This window comes from Oculina patagonica, chromosome 13 (genome assembly GCF_052425735.1).
Source record: "Oculina patagonica isolate OP01 chromosome 13, crgOcupat, whole genome shotgun sequence".
In the NCBI taxonomy this organism is placed as follows: Eukaryota; Metazoa; Cnidaria; class Anthozoa; order Scleractinia; family Oculinidae; genus Oculina; species Oculina patagonica.
In genome coordinates, this window is record NC_135770.1 from 28,193,998 (window position 1) to 28,221,966 (window position 27,969).

General features: G+C 39.0%; 2 protein-coding genes across 4 annotated transcripts; both read right to left on the minus strand.

Moving 5' to 3' along the window:
• Positions 1–237: 237 nt before the first annotated feature.
• On the minus strand, positions 238–6,896 carry LOC144634857 (gamma-butyrobetaine dioxygenase-like). 2 transcript variants are annotated; one of them, XM_078493901.1, is made up of 5 exons: positions 6,840–6,896; positions 3,904–4,586; positions 3,444–3,549; positions 1,130–1,332; positions 238–616 (listed from the first exon to the last, which is right to left on the minus strand). In XM_078493901.1, exons 2-5 carry the CDS (start codon positions 4,554–4,556, stop codon positions 238–240), a joined length of 1,341 nt encoding a protein of 446 aa, XP_078350027.1. In that variant the 5' UTR covers positions 4,557–4,586; positions 6,840–6,896. The 2 variants fall into 2 exon arrangements, with proteins under 2 accessions (XP_078350027.1, XP_078350026.1); XM_078493900.1 differs by lacking the exon at positions 6,840–6,896 and having other exon boundaries at positions 3,904–4,588.
• Positions 6,897–8,899: 2,003 nt separating this feature from the next.
• Positions 8,900–25,356, minus strand: LOC144635571 (uncharacterized). 2 transcript variants are annotated; one of them, XM_078494664.1, is made up of 16 exons: positions 25,080–25,356; positions 22,669–24,026; positions 20,910–21,249; positions 19,276–20,341; positions 15,323–15,923; positions 14,937–14,979; positions 14,345–14,394; positions 14,023–14,112; positions 13,507–13,610; positions 13,113–13,188; positions 12,938–13,026; positions 12,602–12,715; positions 12,226–12,300; positions 11,963–12,015; positions 11,623–11,805; positions 8,900–10,746 (listed from the first exon to the last, which is right to left on the minus strand). In XM_078494664.1, the coding sequence occupies exons 2-16, from the start codon at positions 23,915–23,917 to the stop codon at positions 10,638–10,640; spliced, it is 4,242 nt and encodes a 1,413-aa protein (XP_078350790.1). In that variant the 5' UTR covers positions 23,918–24,026; positions 25,080–25,356; the 3' UTR covers positions 8,900–10,637. The 2 variants fall into 2 exon arrangements, with proteins under 2 accessions (XP_078350790.1, XP_078350791.1); XM_078494665.1 differs by lacking the exon at positions 25,080–25,356 and adding an exon at positions 24,101–24,759.
• Between the last annotated feature and the right edge of the window lie 2,613 nt (positions 25,357–27,969).

Consider the following 27,969-nt stretch of genomic DNA (forward strand, 5'->3'; position numbering starts at 1 on the left):
TTGAAAACTTCGGCAGTTATTCTGCAAGGTTTTACCAGCTGCTTTTGTTGTCAGCCCGACTGGCGACCACAGAGACAATGTGCCAGGTTTGGTTTCTATTGTCATTGATAGACTGGCTTGCGGTTAACCGTCCCACGAACAAATAAGCTAGTAGAAACTTTATAGGATACAGACTAATTCTTAAATGTAGATATCATCTAGTAATCAGTAAGAGAATTTATTTTTTTGAGCTTGCATTTAAGACACAGTCCAACGTCCTGTGACGCTCAGCTTGCTGTCCATTCTAGCCACCGGACCTTTGTTCAGCTTCTTGCCCAGGACATTCAACCTTGACCGTGCCACGTCCCAATCGATATATGCAGATTCCAAGCATCTACCAGCTTCTTCTGTGAGTGTGTACCCCATGCGTCCATGAAGGACACGATCGTTATCAAAGACAATCATTTCTCCAGGAGAGAGCTTGTGCAGGAACATATTTTTAGGATCTTTCAATCGCTTGGTTAGAGAATAGTATGCCTCGTACATCTCTTGAGTTTTCTCAGCTGACACACCCAGAAAACACTGTCTGGTTCCCTCATTGTGGTTGCATCGCAACAGCCTGCCATGATGATCTAGTCTAAAAAGAATGTAATGCAAAAAGTTTGCAAGTGCGCTTAACTTTGGATTGAGCAGCCCATGTTTAAATCCTGTCCACGATCACTGTGTTGTGTTCTTGGCCAAGTGTCTTGCCCAAGAACACAACAGCGCCTCTCTCTACCCAGGTGTATAAATGGGTACTGGAAAATTTAATGCTGGGGATAACCTTGCAATGGACTAGCATCGTATCTAGGGGGGAGCTGAAATACCCCTAGTAACTTAATGCTGTGTAAACTGGGACAAGCTCCAGCCTGATAGGCCTGATCTAGGCCCAAGTACAGACTTAAACTCTTTAGGTTTTTGCTAACATCTCATTAAAAATCACAGAAATGCTTCCGATCTCTGCGATCACTACAAAAAAAATTATTGCTTTTCTGAGAAAACAGCCAATCCAAAACAAGAAATGAAATTTTCATTAAATTTTATTAAATATTTATTGAATTTAAAATAGTATTATTATTTTAATCCTGAAAACACGAGTAAAATATCTTACTCAAGAAGTGGTCTTGCACCCTCGAGATCGTATTCACCAAGTATATCAGTGCCACCAGTATGGAAAAGAACATGTGTAGTGGTAAGCAGTTCATAAGCATGTGGATCTTCCTCCTTTAACTGTTGAGCAACATAAAATGAATCCACCAGAGAGTTGTCCCCTCCTTCAGTTGGAATTTGTTCATGGCAAAAAAGCAGCTGTATCTATTAACAAAGCAAAAAAAACTACACTTAAGTAAATTTTAATTTTGTTGTTAGTTTTCCCAATAGTTATTTAGCCAAGTGGATATGTCAGTTGCCATGGTAATTCTAAGTAATGGAAAATTTCTGCCATATAGTAACTGAGTGATGCAAATAGCTTACAAGACACTTGCTAATTCAATTTTAAGATGACTTGTGATCAGGTGCACTTTATTCCCTGTTTAATGAACTGCCAACTCTTCACACTTGGGGGAAAAAGAATTCTGAGAAACCCTATCAATAAGGGAAGCCTCGAGTCGAGCGGCCCATTCTGCCGGTTTCGAAACCATTAAGCGGCTAGGAATATTTCTACTCCCCACTCGATGGGATGCTAGACCATCGCAGGTACCCCCCCCCCCCCTCCCAGCATTATTTCGCCAGTGCCTATTTTTTTCACTTGCGTGGAGAGAGGCACCATGAGAAGAACACAACACAGCGACCCCTGGCCAGGGCTCGAACCCAGACCAGTTGATCTGGAGTCCAATGGGCTAACCACTGCAGAGCCACCTTGCCACACTTCAGAGCTCATCTCGGATTCTGTAGCAATATTACCAACTAGGAGTATTTCTACTCCCCTTGGATGGAATGCTAGGCCATTGCAGGGTTACCCACCAGCATTTATTTGCTGGTACTCATTTATGCACCTGGGTGGAGAGAGCAACAGCCTCTCAGCCACGGCTCAAACCCGGCTTGAACCCAGACTGCACAACCAGAGTCCAACGTGCTAAGCATTAGGCAATCATAACTGAATTGTATACCTGGCCCAAAATTGGATTGAAAATTTCGGTAGAGTTTTTCAACTCCTCTACCAGCTCTACTGCCTTACATCTCAAATAGACCTTTTTTTCAATTTTAATTGTGACTGGTACACTGGTACAGTTCACTTCATCCGCTTCCAGTATTTTTGTCAGGTAGTCTTAAGTGTTTGGGCCAGGCTTGGATGCAGTGTTCAAAAATATACACAAACATCACAAACCATAGCCTGTGTACAGCCGTCCCGCTCCTCTCAAAAAAAAAATTGGGGAGGGAACGTCTGTGTTTCTGCGACGTTAATCGTGTTCCAGTATCCTGCTGTTATCGATTTAAATTTCACATAAATTATTATATCGGATATCCGGTTGACCGAATTTGAATCATGCGGTTCCAAATATAACACAGCAAACACGGGAGACGAGCTCAAGAAACAAAGCGCTAGATCAATAAAATGCAAGAAGCATAACGTGTACAGCACAAAATCCAATAACCAACCTTCTTCGTTCTCCAAGTAAAGCTACAACAGTTTTCGGCAAAGCCAGACACTGTCATGCGTACAATACATTGTGCAACAGTATTAGTTAACGGCCGGACCCGGAATCACATTTATTAAATCCAAGAAGTCATTCACCTTCACGGATAAATTTCCGGCTTGTCCTTCCAAACCAAACATTTTAAATCGAAATGAGGCAAAACAAACGCACTAACGAAAGATGTGGCAAATTTTAGAGGTTTCAAACTACAGCGCAGAAATTTCGAGACCACAGTCTTCACCAAACTACGGCTCTTTCCAGCTTGTCCTGTCTTTAAATAATACTGCATATTGTGCCCTTCAGAAACATGCAAGTGAGACGCAAAAGGTTGTAAAGTTCGAATGCTCGCCGCACGCTGAAATAATTTGAAACGCCACAAGCTATCACCCGCATAAATTAAAGGCAATTATGAATGGTTTTAATTTGTGTAAAGGCCAATCAGATCATTTTCCACACATTCCGGGAAAACCACCCGCCGCGGAACACGATTAACGCCGCTATAACACAGACGTTCCCTCCCGGATTTTTTTGAGGGGAGCGGGACGGCTGTACACAGGCTACACAAACCATTAACAAAAACTTCTACAGTGTTGTGAAATGTTTCTCAATTTCTTCAGGTTTCCACAGCCTTGAGAATCCCGCTTCCTACCATCTTTTCTCCCACCTCCCAAACCCCTCCCACCCCCTATTCTCCCGAGCTCCTGGCCCCCTGTCCCCCTCCACTGTTACATGGTTGACCAAATTGGGATCATACCAATCATAATAGTTCACAAAATAATTTGAACCTACTCCTGGTTTGGCTTCGTAGTACGGAAGATCGGAGTGTAGAGGTAATGTGTAGCTTGTGTATGCAACACTGTTGGCCTTCAGCCTGGTTGACACCACTATTGTCTTTCTGTGGAGAAAACAATTATTTAAATGCTATTCAAGTGAAAAATTAAAAAAATTAAGTACAGTAACTCATCTGTAGGATTGTGAAAGAGGTACAGGAATGTGAAATGGGTACCTTTTCTGACAAAAATGATATAAGAAAAGGTAATGGTTTGGACCTTGGGACAGAGCTTCCCCATAATGATATATTTTTTTTGAATACCTCTCTCCACTGACCCCCCACCAGTGGCTTACTATATTTGCTCTCCTACTTATAGCAGAATTCTACATTGGATACTAATTCCCCTTAGTCATATATATCACGGATGTTTCCTGTGCTAGGAAACACCCAGAAGTTACAAATATCACCGTGACTCACCCATAAGCTGTCATTCTCAAATACCCAATACGATCTCCCAGTTTTTCCAGTTGTCCTTCTTGTATAGGCATGTCTGTTACCAGTGCCAAGCCGTATCTATACAGACTATTCAAAAATTCAAATTCCACTTCCTCATCATTAAGAATGTCGTGAAATTTCATGCGAGGGATACAGTCTTTAAATTCACTTCCCCAAAGTGTTATTTTCCTGGTTGTCACATCAGTACAAACTCTGCCTTTCAATTCAGCCTCACTTGGCAGCCGTTTCGCAAACAGAAAATCAGCATCAAGCATGGTCACATGACTGTCAGGCCAGGTGATTGACAGGTTAGACCCATCGTCACTCAGCTCAACTTTGGTTGGCTTGACATTAATGTCAACGTCCCTGACGACATCACATAGACGCTGATTAGATTCCTTGAAATAACATTCAGGGCACTGACAGTTGTCGCGTAAGTATATATAAGGGTACACATCAGATGTTTTATCCTGCCAAGTTATGCTAACCATTTTCTTAGCTGGTGACTCTTTGACGTCACTCATTAAAAACTGACTAAGATAACGAGATGACATGGCCAAGCCGCGATGATGACATCTGCGAAGTTGGCTTGACATTCTGAAGCCAGCACAAGCTGCTCTCCATATTCCACTCATTACAGGGTATTATCTGGGATGTTCTCAAGCCTATTGGAAAAACCATATATATTAGCATACTAACTTATTTTTTTTACTTTAAATGGAGCACTTATTAAAGCTGATTTCCAGTCTTTCCAGTCCGTACTGCACAGACTTGGGGTTTGTTTTTGTTTCTGTTTTGAATTCGTTGAAACTTTACACTTCAGTGACAGCATACATAAAGTTTTTAGTCCGCCATTACCGTTCCTTTCGTTCAAGAATTCCCGATGAGCTGAAACGTCGGTTTGAAATAGCATCAAGGTTCTTCTACTCGTTATTATTTGTTCTGCAAGCGGTTAGGATATCTGGCGTTAATAATGAAGAAAAAGGTAAGTTTGTCACGGAATTTTTAGTTTTGCTTGTAAACATTCCTTCGTGTGAGGCTCACATAAACATTGCAGCCGAGATTGCGCAGTACGGACTGGAATTCATCTTTAAATATAAAGGCTGAAATTTGGCAAATGTGCAGAATGGGAAGGGAAGAAGCCTGAAGGGGGAAATATAAATCCCATTTCCCAGCTTATTTTTTTCCAAATTTTCCCAAATCCTCCAGCTCCATTGTTTTTTGATGTGATTCCCAGTGAGTCCCAGTGACGTTGCCCCAAGTCCTATTTTACCAGCAAAAATCTGCACTATTCCCAGTGCCTATTTTACCCCTTCAGGTCCCTCAAAGTAGGAAAGGAGGGTGAAATAGTGCAATCATAACATTTTGGTAAGAGACAAAGAGCTAGCCTATTTTTTTATCAGCCTTTTTTTTTGGGGGGGGGGGGAAGATGGGTTGGAGGGACACAGATTATCATGCAATATAATAAATGCAACTGATACAAGTAAAGTTCAGAAAGGGGCCTTCCTGAAAAAGTGTAACTTTGCAGAACCAATCAGCGAATAACAATGTTGTGGCTAAGTGGTGCAGGGGGACAGGAGCCCTGGAGAAAAGGGGTGGGATGCAGGAGAACTGGAGAAGGAAGGGTGGGAAGATTTAGATTAGTTCGTTTTGGGGGGGGGGACGGGATTCCTAAGGTGGTGGGAACTGGGAGAAAATGGGTGAAATTTGCAACACCTCGTTATATTTTGCAATAGATATGGGTCAAAGAGGAGAGAACAGCTGTGGAAAGGGGCGGGAGGCAGGAGAAAAAAGTACAGGCAGCGGGAGTAAAAGGCACAGGAGGCAGGGGGTCAGTCCCCTGTCCCCCTCCACTAAGTGAGAAAATCTTTTATCATTTTCTTATTGAATTGACAATTTGAAGAATATTTTGTCAGGGGGTTTTGATGAAATACATCAAACCCAAGAGATCATGTTCTCATCATAGGCTGGGGCTATGGGAAACTGTACATGTCATGATTTATGTACCACTGATACCCGGTGCAGACAGACAGGGGGGAGGGGTGGGGGAGATCCAGAGCCCAGTTTTTGAAAGGGTGGATAGTGTTATCCAGTGGATAATAATTATCCATAAACAAAACAATACACCATTTCCATTGGATAGTAATTTATCTAGCTAGTGGATAGCGTTATCCATCCTTTGAACAACCAGGGCCAATTCAGAGTCCTTCCTTAGGCCATCCCAATAAAATGTTTCGTTTCCCATCGCCCGACCGACCCATTTTTTTCGAAAAGTAAAAAAAAAAAAAAAAATCCAGATTCACTAGTCAAAGAAGCAAGTACTTCAATTTACAAGCACACAATCGTGTTTTATTAACAACAATTGGTATGATGTGATGTCTTTGTCTTTAATAAACAGCGATACAACGTTATTTAAAGACTGTTAAGGAATAACGAACGAAAAGACCACGTTTTCGAGTTGAGTTTGAAATCAGGCTTTCTTACTTAGCAGCCCGGCCTTTTCTGGAACCCAGAACCCTTCAAGTGTTTTTTCTTTTTTCTTTTTTTTTTTTTTGCCCGACCGACCGACCCACCATCACAAGAGACGGGGCGATGGGAAACGAAACATTTTATTGGGATGGCCTTATCAAAAACAACTACTGTATTCTATAAAAGGTTATTTATATTGTCTCTTAAGCAGCAGTGTTTCTCTTACTGTTTTCTTTTTCTCTCACTGTTTGTTCCCTTACCAAGCTGTTTGAAAATCTTACAGAAGGAAGAACCACGCGTACGGGTGGTCTACAGTGTTGAGCTTTATACATATTTTTTTCTGCACTGTCTACTAAACAAACCGATCGCCAGACAGGACGGCTACAAAATTGATAAAACCCCCCGAGAAGACAGCCCACGTATACAAGCAAAATATATTTTGAACTAACCTTTCTGACGGACGGAGTCAGACGGGATCCCCTATCGGAGCTGACTCACGTGATTGACGTGACTTCGTTGCATGTCTGATTTCTCGACTAGGGATCGTCAGTCACGCACAATGAAGAGCTGCAAGTGACGTTGCGTGACATCCAATGAACGAGCGAAGAAAACTCGTGATTTCCACGAACTGTCACAAAATATTCTCTTTTGTCCGGAATGAGCTTGTCGGGATGGTGCGATCGAGAGCACACTTCAAACAGCCCCCATGAGCCGCCATCTTGCTTTCCGATCACGAGCCCCATCTGCGCACAAATCTGGGTAGTAAGTACCCAGGTCTACCCAGGCGGTTCCTAGCTGGCGGGTCACTCCGCCGGGGTAGGGTACCTACCGACACCCGGGCGCTACAAAGTTTTCCGCAACATAGAAGGAAAAAATAGGGCTACTGCATTTAATATCCGCACCCCCCCCCCTCCCCCCCCTGTTGAGGACAGGTCTCTTACTTTTACCCCTAATATAAAGAAAGCCATTGAAAACGTCTTCATCCCTAAAGAATCAACTGAAAATGCCTTAACCCCCAAAGAAATCCTTTGAAAATGTGCTTAGCCCTCGAGAATTCCATTAGGAACGCGTTTGTCGCCTACTAAGAATTCCGCGGGACTTCCCGGTTTTCCCCCGGGGGTACTCAGGTATGTTTTGAGTGGGTTTGTGCCGCCCGAATCTCCAAAGTAGCACCGTTTTAGAAAAAAATTGCATTCAAAATGATACCCGTTCTACAAATAGTTAAATTTTTTAACACCCCGTTTTGGCTGCTGATAATTTGAAACTTTTGAGCGTTAAAAATACCCCGTTCTAAAAATTGTCTCTAAAATGGATATCCCGTTTAGATCGGGTGCCCAAAATCCATACCCGTATAGGTATTTTGGGGGGAGTACCCCCTGGGTTTACCCCAAAAAATGCTTTAACATCCATTCTTCCTCAACAGGGTGTGTGTGTGTGTGTGTGGGGGGGGGGGGTGCGGGTATTAAATGCAATAGCCCAATAAACCGCAGCTGTCTACATCTACATCTACTCCGGGACAAGTGCAGAAGCGTATGTAGTGCAAAAGGTTAGTACTAGGGCGTGCACTGCCGACTTGAAGCACTCTGCCGATTCCAGGGTTATTAACTCGGGTGGTAAATATTATTGTTCCAGAAGGTCCTTCGCCAGAAGCTATATATATATTTATATTCATCGCACTAGGGTTTAGCCTCCCACGCAGTCGTTTTTTTAGGGGCAAATGCGATCGCCCCCAAAAACGACTGCGTGGGAAGCTAATGAGGCTTGTAGGAGTGGCCTCCTACGTTGACGTTCTTTTGGCTCGTCACGCATTTTGAACGTCTGTGTAGGAGGCTAGGGTAGGGGTGGCGGTTGTTTACTTACCGGCGGAGAAAAGTCGATAACACCCCGTTGCGTTATGAGAGGGGGCAAAGTAGAGTAAAAAGACGTAGGTAGAGTAGGCATGCAGAGGGCCGTCGTTACCTCTCCCTCAGTGGGCTGAACTCCAGATAAGGAGGTTTGATTCTTGTCTGGGTTATTGTGTTGAGTTCTTCACCGTCACTGTACCTCTTTCTATCCAGGTGCATAAATTGGTACTGGCCCACAATCTGCGACGGCCAAGCACCCGGTCGGGACTCCCAAATAAAAGAGACGGGGATGCTCGTCCGAAATTTTAATTTAACCCTTAAAAGGAGAATACTCTGGGCACTTTTCTGTCTTAACACTTTTCTGCTTGATCGGATAAGACCGCCAGTACTGTAAGACGGCGTTTGTGCAACCTTAAACGAGACCTTTGTGGCTAATATTATGGACGTAAACGCCCTAAGTGAGACCAAAACCCATAATTTGCACCCCTTAGTGAGACAAGGAGCAGGTATACCCATCCCATTTATATGGGTCCCCCAAGGAGGGGAAATAGAACCTTATCTAGGGAGAAGGAATATTCATCGGCTGAGTTGTCACTTGGGTCCCCCTTGTAGACCCCCTAGACTTAAGTTTGCTTTTTAAAAGTACGAGGAATCACGCATAAATATCAGAACCAATAAATACACGCTTTATTCGAATATCTTAATTTAGCTAGAACAGTGTTCCTATAAAATAGAGCGCCAAGGCTCTTTTTTACATTGGATAACCTCTCCTTTTTCTTGGTTTCTAGAGAGAAATTGCAAATGTACACCATGCTATACATTAATTTTGTGCTAACCTCTTTTAGAAGAGACTCTAATAGCGTTTCCAATATTCACAACAGTTCTATTTACAAGGTAGATAATCTAACATCTTAAAATTTGTCAAACACTTTAGAGATACTTCTGACGAATTCGATTCTCTGACTAAAGTTCAGTTTCCAGGGTTATTTTTTCACCCCCTCTTAAAAAGTCCCTAGACATCATGCACTGAAATGAACTCAAAGCAATTTTCCTATTCCTACAAAACCCCAGAAAATAATTTTCAGCATATATTAAGTATTCATACTTTTCTCTTCGCTCCAGAAAGTGCATCCGTTCAGCTTCAACTTGTTTTACCGGTCGCCAGAATCAAACTAAAACTTGCGAGTATTTACACTCAGCATCAACAGTCAGAAACTAACTTTAGTCAAAGATGCTTTTAGAAAGTTCTAAACACAAACAACATGCATTTGGTGCAAGATAACAAACTTTGGCCAAATTATTGTTTAGCATAACTCATTGTCACACTTTGTGAAAAAATAGATCTTTAAAAACACATTTGGCAGCACTTTGGTAAATTTTGAAAACCCTTTCTGTATAACCCAGTAAATAAATAAAAAAACTGAGGATTTTGTGGCCTGAAGTTCAACTGTCTTCTCTGTTAATTATAACAGGAGATAGCTGAAATTCAGGTTACAGATTTTAGTTCATTCACTGGGAAAGTGTCCAAACAATATAAACTTAACTCAGACAGGTTCCTTTTTGGGCACACGTGTATTCCTTGGTTGATTTAATTTATACTATTTACAAAACCTTTCTTTCCGCTGCACTGCAACAAATATTTTGTTAGTAAGACGCGATAAAACAAAATAGAGACCATTTCTTCTTTAAAATGTCTCACCTTTCACCAATAGACAGAGCTCAACTCCATCGATACATGGTGAAGACATGAATCATTCCCAGATCCAGTCATTCCCAGTCCCTAACAATCAGTAAAGTTCACAGAAGCATGGGTACAAGGAAAAGTTTGCACAGCCTTCCCTTGAACCATTGCAACTTAATCACATCCTTTGCACAAAGAACGGGAAACAATCTGTCCCAGATCTTTTTGTGTCATAATTATTGTACCATATGAAAAATATGTGCAAGGTTTATAATTTAAAAAACAATGCAATGTCTTTTTTCTTAATTTGAGGGAACTGAGAATAATCTGGGAATGATCTGACAATTATTATGTCAAAAGTCATGTAAAATAATCAGTTATTACATTTTCATAACAAAAAATATGAATCTTTGTCTAGCATTTTTTTCCTCCCCAACCCTCCCATCCCCTTTGTGCCAGAAACTATAAATACAACGACTGTACTGCAATGAACACCAATTTTGAGATCAGTCATCATGACAATTTTTCATGTCACTCAAAGTCTAATTACAGAAGTGAGTGAATAGTGAAAAGTTCCATTTTCGCCACACGACTTTTTAGTCAAAAAATATAAATTAAGAATAACTTAGTTATAACATGTACATAAATAATTCTTTACAGTCAAACTGTAGAATTAATATTTTATATGAACAGGTTCAATTTTGGGAATGAAATCGCTGAAGTCAATGATTCTTGGAGGCAGCCAGCTTTGCAGCTAATTTCTCATCGTCATCTGGTCTTTTGACATGAGTCTTCATGTGCGCAGAACGGCTCTTTATCTTGTGAAATATTCTGGAAATAAAATTGAGAAATTACAACTCACATATCAAACTAGTTTATCAAGCATTAAAGTTAAGCATTTAAGCCTGGATAACCTGTTCTTAGTGGAGAATGGAAGGGTACATCCATAGAAATGTTTTTTCACTGTTCTATCTCAATTACAAGCAGTTTGAAACTAAACAGAAGACAAGAAGAACTCCCTCCCCGGAAATTTTCATGTACAAGATGTATAATGGCATTAAGTTGGAGAATAAATGCATTTTTGTCCAGAAATGCACGCAGTTATGATTTTTACAAAGTTTACAACTTTTTGCAATGGTCTTATGAAAACTGCGAAAATTAAAAATTTCAAAAATTCACAAATTTCATTATTTTCATTAAGACCCAAATATCTCAGAGGTCTTGACGAAAACTACAAAATTTACAAAATTTTAATTTATATATTCCTATCAATAAAAACTCTTATTTTTGCACAGTAATGATGCACCTAGGCTCCAGAGGCCTCACAGTGCAGTAACAAAGCACTTGCACCTCCCCCCTCAATCAAACTTTCGAGAGCTGATTGCAGGGTGCCTTTACTCCAGCTTTCAGTGTTACGTGCATAGCTATCTTTTTACATCCTTCTTTCCCTTTTCTTTTTTTTTTTTTTGTTAAAATGAGCCAATCAAAACCAATGCATACCAGTGTTGGTTTCATGCAAATGAGCCCACAAGGTCAGAAGATCATACTAGTGGGCTGTGATTGGCGAATTTTGATCCCTCAAAATTGTCTGTTTAGCACGTCAAAAGATTAATGTTGACAGAACGCCAATGTGCATGTGACACTGAGAGCAGGTGTAATGTTTGGAGAAGGGAGTTGTCTGTGTGAAATAAATCATTTTCAACCAACCTTCCACAAACTTTGCAAGCAAACTCAGGTAAAGTACCATCTGGATTAGTTAAATCGGCGGGGACTGCAGGGGCGGGTGATGGAGACTTTCTCTTCCTCACAACATGTCCTTGACTTGTTCCGTTAGTAGGAGGTCCATTTGTGTTGCGATTTTTACGTCTTGGCTCTGTAGGTTTCATGAAGCTGTAGAGAGTAAAGACATGTAAGTTATGGTGAATCGCAAACATTGGTGACAAGAAAATAATTAAAATTCTCCAATTGTGATCTGGTGACACTTTTGACGGAGCAAAATGACAGAATATAAAGCATATAAATTAAATAATTTAATAAATTAACGTACCTTCCTCCATGAACACGTATGTGGCCATTTAGAGCCTGTCTGGACACAAATTTCTAAAAAAGAAAAGTCAAGAAAACCAGACAATTAGAAATGTAAGGGATATTAGCGGAGCTATTTTGATGATGGCGTATGTTAAATAACAAAAACTTGTACCAAAATATTAGTTAAGTACTGGTTCAAAAAATATTGTACCCTGCAGAATCAAATTGAAAAAATTAAAAACAGACCGTTAGACAATTGGAATCTGAGTTCAGAAAACTTACAGCATTGCACTGAGGGAAGTCACACTCAAAATAAGATGGGTTGCTGTTGGTTTCACTTCCTGTGTCCTCATAATCCTGTTGAAAATAGAAAATAAGACACTTTAATATTGCAGCTTAAGATAGAAAATTAGAACAAAACAACACCAGCCATGTCAAGGTGGGAAGCAAATAATATATAAATTTACAAATTTAATTGCAAATGTATTATCCAATCCAGAGTACAAAGCTTAGACCATAATTATCAACAGTGGAGTTTAAAATCCACTAACAGACCCCTCTTGTAGGCGGACACATCTCGCAAGTAGACACTTTGTCATGTTCACAGCCACAGACATGTGCAACATTTTAAACTTTACAGATTGAAGCAAGAACATACCTCCTCAGAGTCGGAGTCAATATAGCGAGTTCTTCCTCTAACAGCTTCTGGATGTGCTGCCTTCCAGTGGTAGTAGAACTCGATACAGTCAAATATCGTTTTCTTATCCCCAACCTGTAACAGAAAAATGCCATTAAAAAAAATGTTGGTATCTTACTAGAGCCTTTGAGAATTGAGAAAATAACGATACCATGGTAACACAACAAAACTTCTCATAACCTCTTTATTTCCCCATAAAGTACACGCCAAGTTTAACAATAGTTTTCTACACAACCAGACTCCCTTTTCTAAAAATGTGTGACTGAAAAGATACAGCGCCATAATAATCAAACTTACATCTTTCTGGAGATCAGCAAACTCTTTGCCTTTTGTTCTAAAATTCTGTCTGAACACTTGGCGTTCCTTGGAAGCCCACCTTACAGAACCTAACAAATGGACACAACACAAATACATCGTGATCAGTCAATGGAGTTAAATAAACTTTTATTTTAATTCAGTTCTGCTTCATTACCTTCATAGTGATAGTCGTACATTGGATCTCCAGGTTGGGTGATATATTTCTGACAAAGCAGCAATTTTACTGCATCCTGTTAAGAGATGAGAAATTACTGTGAGTGAGACTTTTACTACATAATAACAGACAGGCCGGGGTAACACTTTAACATCCTGATGTCAACATAAATATTCTTCCTACTGTCATACATAAATTTCTAACAGTTCTAGTTAGGAGAATTTCTTTAACAATCAAGAGTGTTGTCCAATGGTGATCATTTGGTTTATTCTCATGATTTGTGTGGTGGAGTATGTATTAACATTTTTAATGAGAAATTTGATTCTGATCAGTCTTGTGTCTTTATTAAAGCAGGATGAAAGTAATTCAGGATAAGCGTCATCTTTGCCGTTACCTTAACATTTCCGTTACATTTATGAAGGATGTGCAGAGCATATTCTTTATTGGATCCACCTCCCAATACTGCAACAGAGCAGGCCATGTCCAGGAAAGATTCAACTGAAATTTGCACGCAAAAACACAATGATAAATGCCACATATCAAGGTAAAAGGTTAAAGGTAAGTCGCTCAGCCGCCCGCCAGGGCATCTCCTGGTGTTTGTAACATTAAGTGACTAGGAGTATTTCTAATTCCTGGATGGGATGCTAGTCCACTGCAAGTAAGGTTATCCCACAGCATTAAATTCGCTGGTACCCTTTTATACACCTGGGTAGAGAACACAACAACAAAATGACCCAAGCCAGGGCTAATAAATGAACCCAGACGGGTCAGTCTAGAGTCCAGCACATTAACCATTAGGGCACCATGTTTCCCACTTTTTATAGCTTTCTGAGCTGGCTGGCTAAATATACCATGAGTTGGAATAAAAGCTAAAACGTAGCGATGTACACAAAATGGCAAGTTTACTTACTTTCTTCTCTTTTTGCTCTTTTCTTTTCGTCCAGTGGTTTCCAACACATGGTTGCTTTGTGCACGTCATGGATTGCTCCTTCTTTGGGGCCTTGATAAAACAAATACAACACATTCACTTTGTGAATAACAAGAAATGTTACATGTATATTTGAGGTACATGCTTGGCAAGCTGAACTGCTGAGAATAAGGTGGCACTTTAAGACAACGTCACTAATGATTTCTTATATTCTCACCACCTGTTCACTTGGAAGTGTATTAATACTGTAAGGAGAATTCAGGTTCTGATCAGTCTTGTGAATTAAATACAATCATGAACTCACCAGCAAAGGGAGGTACTTCTGCTTGGAACTCGCGACCAACATTGATTTTTCTGTGAACAAAAAAAACACAACAATTAATTCAATTTTTGCTTTAATAATTTATAGATGGGATAGGATTTGAAGTACTCAGCATTTTATTGGCTGCAAGTAACCAGCAATTTCACGCTTTCCAGATTGCAACCCACATGGTTTTTGAGTAACCTCGTGGTTTAAGTGCCAAAAAGAGAAAACAAGTTGAAAAATGGATTACTGTTTTCTCTGTTGTATCAAGCTTATTCTATGTTCTAAGTCACTTAATATTTCAAGTTTGATAGCCTTGGTTTGTACCCCAGGCATGAGAAGATGGCCTATATATGTTGCATTTTAAAATGTAATTCAGGTCAAAATGATTTCAAACTAATTTGATTTGTATTCTCCTCTCCTTCAGATTAATTATTACAATCCTTAAACAAAGAAAATACAAATCAAACTGTCTAGTTAACAATCATACTAACTTGAAATTAATTTAAACTAAAATATATATATAATTATGACAAGACATGCACATGTTGCATCAGAAGTGTGTGTGCACATAAAAATGATGGACACTTACGGCTCAGGGAATGGAACGGACTCTTCATCAACATCAAAACTACCTACAAATGTAAGAAAAAAGAAAGGTTATATTGACTGTCATTGTAAAGGGAGTCAGGTCCAAAATTATATATAATGCATAGTTATTAATATATCTAATTATAAGAGGAAATAGGACAAGGGCATGTGGTGAATCTTGAAAAATTTAGACTCATTTTTGTTGATTTTTTTTGTTTTTTTTTTTTAAAAAAATTTTCATCTTTGAACATCAGCTGGCTGGGCATACTAAACAAACAGGATCTATACAACTGCAAATAACTGTAAATGCAAAATGGTCTTTTGACTCCTTTGGAAGAAACAAAGTTGTACCCTGGCAGTAATTTAATGAGACAAAACAATGCTTACTTCTGTGGCTGTGACTGCTGAGTAGAAGCCTGCTTGGTGTCATGGGTAGCTGCAGGGAAGCACTCAGTCGTGGTGTTAGATTTCCTAAAGAATTTACATGGTAAATGCTGCGAGGACTGAGCATGGGAGGAGGCGTGTAAGGTGGCGAACATGGTCGGCTACGATTCACAGGGGAACCCGGGCGGTTGGAGAAGTAATTAGTGCTGGCTGAAGGAGGGATGTTGAGAGGCTCTGGGCGTGGTCTCTGTTTCCGTCTCGGAGTGACTATCTGTGCTGGGTTTCTGAAAACCCCTTCGTCCCCTTTGTCTTGCGCATTATTGTTGTCTTCAAGCTTGACGTGACCATGTGATGGGCCATTGATGTCTCTTCTTTCTCCAGTGCTTCCCTCAGAAATGCGTTGTCTCTTCTCGGCTGGTTCATCATTATCTAGTTTTCCACTTCTGAACTCTGCTCCTCTGGAAAGAGTCTCTACATGATTTGAATCAATGTCACCTGCGGCAGTGCCATTACCCTCTGGGGTCATAGCATGACCATACAACGATTTGCTATTGCCCATGGATGAGGCTGAGTTATATGCATTGGTTGTTTCATCATACCGAACCTGTGAAATCAAAGTGGAAAAAATGTTAATACACAACATACAGCAGCTGAGAGAGGTTTAAAATTTAGCTGAATTCAAGCCCATCCAGAGAGAACAGCAATACTCCTAGTTCCTATACAATGATATCTTGATTTTTCAAACCCCAAAGAAAAACAAAAATTAGTTTGAGAAATCAGAGTCATCAAGAAATTCTAGAAATCGAGGGTTCCAGAAATCAGAATTACACTGTAGCTCCAATCCACTCAGACATAGACATTATGGAAGCCCTGACCACATATTCTGCATAAACTTCAATTTTTTTTCTTTTGAGCTGCGGTTATCAGTTGAGTACAAAGCAAGAGAAGATTTGCAACTAGTTTTTGCAATTAAAATTGTACGCAGTCACGGTCAGCATGAAGAGTTCTAAATTATAATCATTTTGTTTTACAGGTGACTTCAGACGAAACGCTGCCAATTCATTAAGCTAAGTACCATCACTAATGACAAATCGCTTCCAGTCTTGCCTTCAATTTGAATGAACTTCCTCTAAAAAGCAGATTTATTCTAAAGCAATTTTGCATGTTTCAAAGCCTTTAGAGGAAACAAGACATGTTGTCAGAGAGAGAGAGGCATAATGAGACACAAGGCAATTGCTGTATATCAAACACTCAGATGTAGAACCCAAGTGTGGTCTTGGGTAATGTCTTAAGAAAACTAGGAATTTTTTTTCACTGGCAGCTACGGATTACTTTTCATGCAAGCCCTGCCATGAAACAACCCTCACCCCATGTGTACTCAACTGAAAATTTATTGTAGTTATTAATAGCAATTTAATATACAATTTATACAATGCATTTTGTTCCAAAATCTCCAATATAATTATTTGAGAGAAAGTGAACAAATCTCTTAACAACCCTTGGATAGTACATGCGCTTAAAGATAAAAATTTAGAATAAGGATAGGAAAATGAAATTCAAATTTAAGGTCAAATGTAAAATAAATTATAAGCAGTTAGCAGTATTTGATTCTTTGAAGTTGCATGCATATTTAGTGAAAAAGCAACTAGTTTTTTTTTTAACAGAATTTGTACAGCTCCCTAAGAAATGTTCAATGGCTTCAGATACATCACAAGAATTGTGGGGTGTTTTTCTGTGCAAGTGGATTTTAAAACAAATGGGGCTTATGCCTTGAAATACATGCTAAGGACTTTCCTAGGAGATATAACATTTCTGTAAAAATTTATTGTTTTAATGCAAGCACAGAATGGAGACAAGAGAAGGAACACACTAGCCAGCCATTCATCAGAAAAATCCAAATAAAAAACAGAAAAATATCATGTTTCAACAGAATCAGAGAATAAACAGGGATCAAAGACCAATATTATTAGCTTGGTAAAAATGAGGAGCTGAAATAGGAGACAAAATATATATAATCATTAACAGATTTGCATCTTTGCTATCTAAAATTATTATCACCAAAGGACTCTGCAGTTGAACACTGAAGCCCCAAACCAGTGCAAATCTCTTAGACAGAAGTACAGTGTTGAGATGATCTGAGCAATAGCTGTAAAGGACAAGCTTTCTGCAACAAATACATGCCTTAACCATTTTGTTCCTCTGAAAGCGCTAAGCTTTGCAGAGAAATTCCACTTTGGCAGCCTTGAACAAGCACTGAAAGGTTGATTTCCATGAGTGTACAGAGCAAAAAAGATTTGCTAGATGTTGTCTGTGATGCTGAAGTTGAAATACTACAAGGGAACCTGGTCCAAAAAGCTCCCTTCCACCAGAAACAACAGACTCTAGGAAACAGTAGGTCACATGATCACTTGGCCGGAGAAAATTTCATTCAAGCTCTGACTAAAATGCAAATTCACCAGCTTTGAATAGCCCACAGAAGACAAACACATGTCAATCAAGTGTCAAACCAGCAGCCAATCAGCCAATCACAAGAGGGAAGCCAGTCTAGTGCACAGGTGACATGACAAGAAAGCAATAGCCAAAGAAACAGCTGCCTGCTTCTCAAACAATCGATTTCACCATGAATATTAATAACTTTAAGCTTGATTCTATTTGGTTTTCAAATTTAAACCCTTCTATTTAAATAAATTACCCATATTGGTAAGGTGTTTCAGAAATAGATCAAAAGGCCGTAATTTTGACGTGGTTTGTTGAGTGGGCCGTCTGGTAGATGACGTGTATGGGTAATTGTGCTAAAAGCTACCATCTTCTGATTAAATGAAATGGAAATGCTAGAAATTAAATATTCATCCTGTTCTACAAAGGAAAGCAGCCAAGCGTGAAATAATAAAAAAATAGTCTGGACAAATTGTGCTACTTCATAAACAAACAAGACGTCTGAAATTACATGAGCCTTTGAATTGATGTCCTGATAAACCTGACACACTTCTCTCCCCATGAGGTTTCATTGGTAATTGTGTAAAAAAAAAATAGTACAAATTTAGAACAGGGATAAAATTAGAATCAAGCTCTATTTAAATGCACAATGCCCACAAAAGGAATAAATGCAAAAATAAAGCAGTCCTGGATTATTTCTGTACAAGTCAAATAGTCAACTCATTAATGTCAAAGAAAAAAAGCACTTCAGATAAATTAAGACTGCAAAGAAACTAAACACCACAAAAAATAAATGGTTAAAATTAATGTACTAAGTTTATTCATGAGGGTTCATTTATACCACCATAAAAAGCTTTTAGATTTTTGAAATTAATGATCTATAATTTGCAGCATTCAAAAAACATTTAAAGCTTTCAGACAGGGCATTTTTGTCTAGAAACTCTTTAAAGTTATCAAAAGCTTCAAAGATGCTTAACGAAAAGCCAAATAAAATTGACCTTCAGTCATGAAAATATACTGTTTTACATATAGCCCTGTTAAGTTGTAAAAGGTGTGTTCACTGAGTTTCAGCTGGCTTAGTCTGAAATTGGGCAAAACATTATTTTGAATTTTAAGGTCTGAAACGGGGGTATTATTTTGTTTTTTGGTGTGTGATTCAGTGTGATGTTAAACAAGAACAACTTCACTACATCATTATCTTTAAATAAGTAGAGACAAGATAAAAGTCTGTAAAAACAAAGTCACTGCATTTAATAAAGCAAAATCGTCAGAGGTGCAATTTTTACAAAGTCGCATCTGAAGTTAAACAGCATAGATTTAACTGGTCAGGTCTGATAACAGACCTTAAAAAAATTGCAAAAACTAAATGTATTTTGGAAGGAGCACAGCCCCAACTCCAGATGGTTTATGATCAATAAGCTTATTCGCCCCCAGAAATGTTGCACAAGCCACTGAAAAATTACTCAACTTGAAAAGATTAAAAATTTAGATTAACAGTTTGACTTTTAAAGAGCACTCACCTGTTGCCATTGGGTCCCTGAAGGGTGAACTCCGTAGTAACTCTCCCCCGCATATCTATAATGTCCCATTTCCTTAGCTGTTGCTACAGCGACAGCAGTGGGATCAGTGGGGGTCCCTGCAAGTCTTGCGCCTTGTTGTTGCCTGAAGTATGCGACCTGCATGGCGTCTGGTGTGCGATACTCTTGGGAGGGTGACGGTGTTGCCTGGGTCGACACTCCGACTGTCTTTGGCATTTCGGAAGGTGTTTCAGAGTCATTCATCATCCTTTGACGTGAGTCAGTGACTAGACCGCTGACAGGATTAACCGGTACCTGGTAGACTGTTGATGGAAACACAGAGTGATACTGGTAGACAAAGCGAGGGTCCTGAGCGTACACTGCGGTTGGGTACCATTGCTGGTACGATGTTCCATCAGGGTGATACACCATGTAGGGTTGTTGTGGAAACCTGTCTTGCCACATTTCATTAGCGCTGCGTGCAGTCTGCTGCCCTTTGACGCGATCTGCAGCTTGCTTGAGTAAGTCAACTGCTGAATGAGGTGTTGGCGCATCAGTTACTTTCTCTGGCACGCTTTGCTCTGCAGAATTAACAACCCCATCTTCTGAGGTTGTTGAGCTGAAGCTGTCACTGTTACGTTCTCTCAAAGCATTCAATGTTGGTCCTTCTAAAGGCAAATCACTGGGCCTTTCACGTGGGGCACTAGGCTCGTTAGTACTTCCAGGTGTTGATCTGCCTGAGCTCCGGCCACTATCATAACCACTGACTTGAAGATGATCAGTCTTGTCCTTTAGTGGTCTACCCTTGGTCAGCTTTGATAAATTCCTTGGCGAGTCAACGTGCTCGTTACTAACCGTAGTGTTACAAGTTGCCGGCAGTTTTTCATTGCAGTTCAAGCTCGGACTTCCTGACCCAGGTGTTCTTGAATCACTGACACCAGTCCCATTAGCAGTATGATGGTTTTCAAGGTGTCGTCGCAAAGAGCGCATGTCACAATAACTCTTGTCACAATCAGTGTAGCTGCATTCGTATGGCTTTTTGTCACGGTGTGTAACCATATGCCCATTTCTGAAATAATAAAATGTAATTTTAGTTGTTATCTGATTACTGAGGCAAAGCCTATGAATGTTTGATAAATCAGCTGTGCATTACAACTGAGCTACCTGAGCTACAAAGCCCCCTGAAAAGCAAAGGCATGTTTGCAAGCTATTTTTAATTAATCTTCTACAGTCAAAACAATCAGTGATTACCAGGGATTTCCTATACATTTGACTAGTAATTTTTGTCTTCTGTATTTAAACCTTTTATAAATAAGTGATTCTTATTATTTTATTTAGTACATGTAAAATCATGATTGTTCCATTTAAAAAAAATTCAACCTAGGGAAAACATTTCATTTTTATCTCCACCACTAGTTCAATCCTTGAGGATTGGATTTCACTAAATTTGTTTTGATATTGTTTAAACAGCTGTACAAAGTCTGATCCTGAAATATTTCATGGCAACCATAAAAATTGTGCTTCAACTCAGATCAAAGCAATGTAGAATACTTCCGCTGCGTATGATTTAATAAATATCAAATGTCAACAACAAAATAAGCTACTCTGTGAACAAGGAAACAGCAAAATTCACTCACAAATGATCCTGTCTCTTAAATCCTTTCCCACAGGTCGAGCAAACATATCTTCTTTCATCGCTGTGAGTGAGTTTGTGTTTTGCAAGAGCGCTTGAGGAACCAAATGTTTTCCCACATTGCTCACATTTGATTTCTGGTTTTGTAGCCCCAGAGGTCGGCTTTGGCTTGCCCTTCAATTTGGCTTGAGCGTGTTTTTTGCTATCTGCGTCTTCTCCAGATGGTGGAGCAGGGCTGCTGCTGTCGCTTTTTACAGCTGGAGAATTTGTTGATCTTCTCTCTTCTAAGCTCGACGCTGGTGAGACGGCTGGATGAACAGGGCTTGCGTAAGGCTTGGTAGCATCTGCAGAATTTGAAAAATGAAACTTACAAGCTCAGTTTCACCACAAAACATGCATCAATCAAAATGTATGGCTTTCGTAAATTAGGCTCCAATCCAATGGGATCTTTGATTGATTTCTCAGCACCACATGGAGCAGGTAATATATTTACATAGATACAATTTTAGTGAATCAAGCGCAAAGCATGGGATCTTACTAACAGCCACTCACATTGCAGACAATTCATTGGAAAAAATAAAACTTATGTGATCACTGTATCAAATTACAAATTCTAAGTCAGGAAAATTTCTTTGGCTGTTATCTGTGACTCAAAAACCCAAGGTCAACTGGAACTTGTCAAAAACATATTTTAGTCGGTTTTACTACATGTACTTAACTCAAGAAAAAAAATCAGCTCCCAAATGAAATTCTACATGTGGGTTGATTAATGATAATTAGACAGACCAATAATTATTTGGATTTGAACACAAATGAAAAGAATTATTTTGGTATTGACCTGTCTTATTTATCATACATAGTATTCAGAAAAATCTGGTATTGAAAGTTTGTGTTTTTGTAGTTTTCACACAGGTCAACATATAGGCATAATAATTTTTGTGCAATCTCTAAATATGTATAAACAATGAGTTTTAAGCATAAAGCATCTGCTCTTCAGACAAATTCCATTTGTAATATTTTCATGTCATAAAACAACCACCATAAATTGGAGACTAATCATGCAAATAATAAATTTAGTTAGCAACAAAGACAAAATACACAAATTTTCCATGTCCAATATACATTATGCTGCAGTACACCTCATAATTCAGATGGACAATTTTATGGATGCAATGTTCAATAATATACGCCTCTGAAAAACATCATGTTTTAGAAAGAGTGAGGAATTTTATGATCCAGACAGAATAAAATGTTCAGAATTTCCAGTACTTACGGTAAGCGTATTGTTTTAACCCTTCTCCAAGCATAGTATTGCACATACAGAGAAGTCTACCAAAAGTTTATACCCCTCAAAATACCACCAGGGATATTTCAGGGTTTGCATGCAGCAAATAAAATTGTTTTAAGTCGTCTTCCAACATTGCATGCAGAGAAGCGCTCAAGTTGGGTCCAAAATATTAACATGGGGCTTAGACCTGTCACATTTTTCAACAATACAAAAGATGGGGATCTTGGTGGCCAGCGAACCATGCAAGGTCTCTTGAGAAAACAATGACGTAGTGTCAACCAGAGTTGTGCCGTATTTAAACCTGTCTTAATTAGCCCACTTTGTGTAACACTAGAGGTGATGTCGTCATAAAGCGGAAATATATTGGTATAGCAAAAAACCGAATGCAATATTAGAGTGCAAACAATACCTTTATATTAGCACTGAGCTAATTCGACCTACAGACATAATAGCTAAAAGCACACTTGACACATACTTAGCAGCTTTTCTTGACCTCGCTGGTTTACCAGCTCTGTGTTGGAAGCCGATGAAGTGGCCAGATGAGCTTGAGATGAGCTTGCAGAGCTTGCGTCTCCCTGGATATTGCCCACGGGGACATATGAAGGCACTGATGCAAAATTCTCGTAACGGCTCTGATCACCCCCCATGGGAAGCCCCTGGTAATACACCCCATCAATAACTCTGACAGGTCCGATTCCAGGCACAACAGCGTAGCCTCCTGCGTGAACAAGTCGCCTGTCCACATACTGTAGTCCTGGGGCTCCATGTTGCAAATTTCCAAACATATTTCCTTCATTAGGGTTTACAGTGCTTGTAGCAACGGGGACTTGTTGTTCAGGTCTGCCGGAAACGTAATCCATGTGCTGAATGGGAAATCGTTTGACCTCATTCGTGCCTGCATGCACAAAGTGCTCTCTTTGTAGCACGTTTGTATTTCCTCCGGCCATTGCGAGCATTTGAGGATACGTGCCTGGAGGCATATAATAAACTGGAACGGCTTTCGTTTCACCGTGCGCGCCTCTCAGAGCGTTCTGCAATTTAGCATTCCCTTTGTCCTCGAGCTTGTTGACATCTTCGTGGCGTCCTAGGGCGTTATAATTGTAATAAAACGCACGCGAGGCAAATGAGCTCACTTTGTCATCGCTCCCATCCACACCAGAAATATTCTCGTTGCAATGAAGTTCGCTCCCACTTGTTTTATTCGTCGTATCTTGTGACTCGTTGTCCGAGTCTGAATCGACTTCCTGTTGTCCTTTATTAGTTCTTTTAATAATCACGCTGGCGCGATCTGCTTCTAAATTTCTGCCAGATAAATCGCCTTGTTGTTGGCGATCATTCGCAATCGCGGCATACCCTTGGCCAGTCACCGGATTTCCGTAATTTAACTGAATCCAGTGAGGACGAGAGCTCTCGTAAATATTACTCCCTTCCACAATGCGCCGCCCTGACTCATCAGAATTCTTTTTACTCTGACTCGCTTCTGTTTCCTGGTTCTTTAGCTTCAACGCATCTCCACTAGCATTTACTTGAGCGATTTCATCTTCGCTCATCATTTGATCCTCGATATTAGCCGTTTCGGCGAGCCTCGAGGGTTCTGCGTTCACCGGCTTTTTGATAAGCAGTCTTGCGGGATCTTCGTCAGGATTTTCAACGTAAAGCGACGGAGCAGGTTCTTCAGGGCTTTCAGCTTCTGGGCTACCACAAGGAAAGGTCTCAAACGACATAACGAGAAACGCTACCAGTTTTTCCCGCGCGTTCGACAGCAGTTATCAGAGTAGCGCCGAGGCAACGGCGCAGGCAAGCAAAGACGTAATTCACTTTCGTCAGGAGAAACTATAAGAAAGCAAACAGAAAGGTTATCAATAAAACACGACCTGAAAACGTATTAGGATTTAAAGAAAGGAAACCTTGGCGAAGCTTGAAATTGGATTTTTGATGAAATCTGTAGTCTCTTCCGTTTCTCGCAAGGCAATCCCAAACAGACCGCTTATTTTGCACGCAGAATACGGGCACGTTTGAAAAATAGTATCCCGGTATTGTATGCATAGGAGTTCGATAACTGATTACATTCAAGGTTCGCTGTGACTGACCCCGGCATGATAAAACATGTTCTAAACACGCTTTCCAGACCTCGTGACGAATTATGAACTATCCTTTTAAGCGAATGATGTGATTACACAGAAAAGCAAAACATCACGAGGAAAAAAGCGAGACACCGAATACATGGGGAAAATTTTACGTGAAACACGAGACAATGAAAGGTTAACATTACAGTGATCGCTGAATAATTTTAGTTTCATGCCTGAACACTTTTCATCTGCAACGTTTAAGCAAGAAAAAAAGGAACAACCAACCTATATGAGAAAACAACACAACGATCGCCTCACAAGAAAGAAAATGATTTCGGTTCGTGCCTACGCATTCACTACTGGAACGATATTTACAATAAGCCAATGCAAAAACGAAACAAGGAAATAGTTCACGGTTTCAGGACGTTAAAGATCGGTACCTAAAACACCACATTCTCCACAAAGTAAACCCAAAATATGCGATTTTGCACAACAGAATACTTTTCTTTAGAGAAAACCTTTTAACGCCGACCGTTCGACTAAAGCGGCGTGCGTATTTCATGCAAATGCAGCAAAACTGTCTGTCGATAAACATGCAGCTTCCTTGAAAACAGAAAACGCGTGCATTTCAACACAACAAGAACTTTTACACCCATAAAGGCCAAAAAGCCTCAAAAGAAAAGAAATCGCGAGAGAAATCAACAGCCTAGTTGTAAGAGTAAACAAGAGCAAAGCTTACACGTAGCGAGCCGAAATGACGACACAACAGTAAACGAACGTCTCCACGCGTTCGAAGGTGAAAACGACATTTACTTACCGGAAACTTGCTCGCTCCGCGAAATTCTACATTCGATCGCACAAAAAACACCTCAGATTCCCTCTCTGGTGCTAGATCACAGTCAAAACAACGAATTGAAACAAGAATCTTGTGAATATTTTCGCTCAGAACTTCTGAGTATTGGAGTTTCCAGCTTTTGCTACGTTCGTCAACCGGGGGCCTTTCACAACTGGCTATTGATCTACGTCACACATCACCATACAATAACTTCCCGCCCACGGTCCAATCAGTGTAGCCATAGAAATCCCTTGGGAATGGGTGGGCAACAAACCATGAGTCAGATTTCAACAACAAAGTTTATTTGAACTGTAAAATTACAAAGAAATGTTTAAACAATAAATAAATTAAAAATACAAACAGTTGCTGGTCACCCAAAATAACTAAAAAGCTAAACTAGTTGGGTGACCACCATTTTTTTAAAATAAATACAACGTCAGAAAAGAGGCATTTTACATTTTACAATTTTACACAATTATTTAAAGTGGTAGATTACAGAACAAATATTTCTTAAACACGTATGTACAACAACAACAACAGCAAAAAGATAATAGTAAAAAGAAAAAGGAAAAAAAAAGAAAAATGGCAGAAATACCAAAATTAAATTATTAGTTGAAAAACTTAATAGAAATTAAGAAATGCAATGATATTCTCTTTTAAATGAATAAGGAGATAGAATCTTAAATCTCTCATCAATTCATTCCAAATATAGGTCCGTTGTATCTTATATTGAATTTGCCATATTATTGAATTTTGGAACATAAAAAGTTGACCTAGAGCAAAGCTTTAACATTAGCTATCAGAAGTTTTAATAAAAAAGTAGTAAAAACCTTAGGTATTATGGAAGAATGGTGATGAAGTAAAGGGTTTGAAGTTGATGATCTTGAAGTTTTAGAAGTTTGAGTTGAGAAAACAAAGGACTATATGGCATCAAAATCAGAAAAGTAGACGGATTGCTTTTTTTGCATTCTTTCAAGTGTTTAATATATGATCATAGGTGTTACCCCAGACTATACAGCAGTATGAAAAAAAAGGAAAATAATGGCAGGTATGAACTAAGATTTTGATATCAACATAATGCCTAATTTTACAAAGAATGCCAATACCTCTAGATATTTTTTTGAAATTTTTGAATATTTCTTTCCAGTTAAGATGACAGTTATGAGAACCAGATACTTAACACTTTTATTTTTATTTTTTATATTTATTTATTATAGAGTATTAATTTTTAAGGAAATTACAAAATTTTTATATTAAGAGAATTTTTCACAAAGCCATGTATAATTCACCGAGTTCCCGATTGCACTCAAGATGCTGTAATTACAGAATAAAAAGATTAGAGTCACTGCAAAAGATAAAATCAAAATGTAAGATTTACAAAATCATTAATATTTTAGAGGGCAAGTTGGTACAAATTTTTTTTGAGTAATTTTAGAGAAATTCTGCCTTTATTTGACTGACCATACACACGGACATATATACGATTTTGATCTACTTACGAAGGCTTTACTTAGTCCAAAAATAAAAAGATTCCATCTTTGTTGAGAGTAGCCTGGGCAGTGGAGTGTACTAATATCAGTTTCTCGATCAAGAAAATCAATTCTCTTACATTTTTTCCATAGAAAAAAGATAAAATAGGCCTTAGACTACCACTTTGTATAAAGGAATAACTCCAATTAGAAAAAGAACAATTAAATAAATAAGATTGGATAACCCAAAGCTTTTTAATATTAAGCATTTCACTGAAATACTGTAAGGCCCCAGTGCTTTGCTAGCATCAAAAGAAATGACATCTTCAACTTCATATTTTACTGGCAATAAGAAGTTAGAATTAAAATCTTTTTATAGCATTGCTTGAAAAAAATCTTTTCTATTTTTGCAATAGTTACATGATACCTCCCTTAAGGCTCCCTGTTTAGTTTAGTTTTTTCTAGTAGTTTTTATATTTATTAGGTTGTTCTCCTTAAAGGAGTTTTTTATGTAAAAGAATAAATTCTGATTGACTCCTTCTCCTTACATATCCCAAGGACATCAAGTAAGAGGTCGAGATTCACGTGTGTGGCTTCACTAAAAATATAAACAATGCGGTTCCGCGCCAAATAGAGTTTTCCGATTAAACGGAAATGGAACGACTTTTTCCGCCTGTTATAGCTAATTAGATCCAAAGTGCCGTTTGTTTCAATTTTTACAATGAAATTTCAGTTGTTATTCATTGTTTACGAGTAGATTAAATTAGCAATCCTTGCAGTAAATACAATGTCTCGTGGTGGAATGCAAACTATACTCTTTTTAAACTGCTTGAAAATCAAGATACAATATTTACGTATCACAGTTTTCCCAGAAAAATATATTGAAAACAGCAGTATATTTTCTGAGACAACTGAAGAAAAATGTTTTTAGGTGCAAAGTATCCATGGTGTAAAAAAATAGTTACTGAAAGGAGGCGGCTTTTTTATCGCATACGTAAAAGCTTGTGAAACCTGTGAAACTCACAAGTAACGTAAAACAAAGAACGACCAAGACAACAAAGAACCTCGAAACAATAAAAAGCAGGAAAACAATAACCCCCAAAACAAAGAAACATTTTACAAGTTCTTACACCAGAGTAAACCCCAAACGTTAACGAACATGAAAGTTTTCGCAGCATAACTTTTTCACAACTTATTTTCCATCCAAACAGTTGCCATTTGTGGAACTTCACACTTCTCTAAGGTTATGCAACTTGCTTTTTGCCACCAAATAAATAGAAATTTGGGAGTTGAAAATGAGGCGGTATATTTTTGTTCTATTGTTTTCTTTTCATTTGCACATAAAAATTCCACGGGTAAACATAACATATCACCTTTTTTTGTCGCACCTTAGGAGCGAGTAC

Coding starts and splice junctions, on each gene's coding strand:
- LOC144634857 (XM_078493901.1), bottom strand. CDS start 4,556: ATGAGTGGAATATGGAGAGCAGCTTGTGCTGGCTTCAGAATGTCAAGC. Junction 3,550..3,903: donor TTGAGAATGACAGCTTATGG/GTGAGTCACGGT, acceptor TTTTCTCCACAG/AAAGACAATAGTGGTGTCAA. Junction 1,333..3,443: donor ACTACGAAGCCAAACCAGGA/GTAGGTTCAAAT, acceptor CTTTGTTAATAG/ATACAGCTGCTTTTTTGCCA.
- LOC144635571 (XM_078494664.1), bottom strand. CDS start 23,917: ATGTCGTTTGAGACCTTTCCTTGTGGTAGCCCAGAAGCTGAAAGCCCT. Junction 14,395..14,936: donor TCCGTTCCATTCCCTGAGCC/GTAAGTGTCCAT, acceptor TTTTGTTCACAG/AAAAATCAATGTTGGTCGCG. Junction 14,113..14,344: donor AGAAGTACCTCCCTTTGCTG/GTGAGTTCATGA, acceptor TGTTTTATCAAG/GCCCCAAAGAAGGAGCAATC.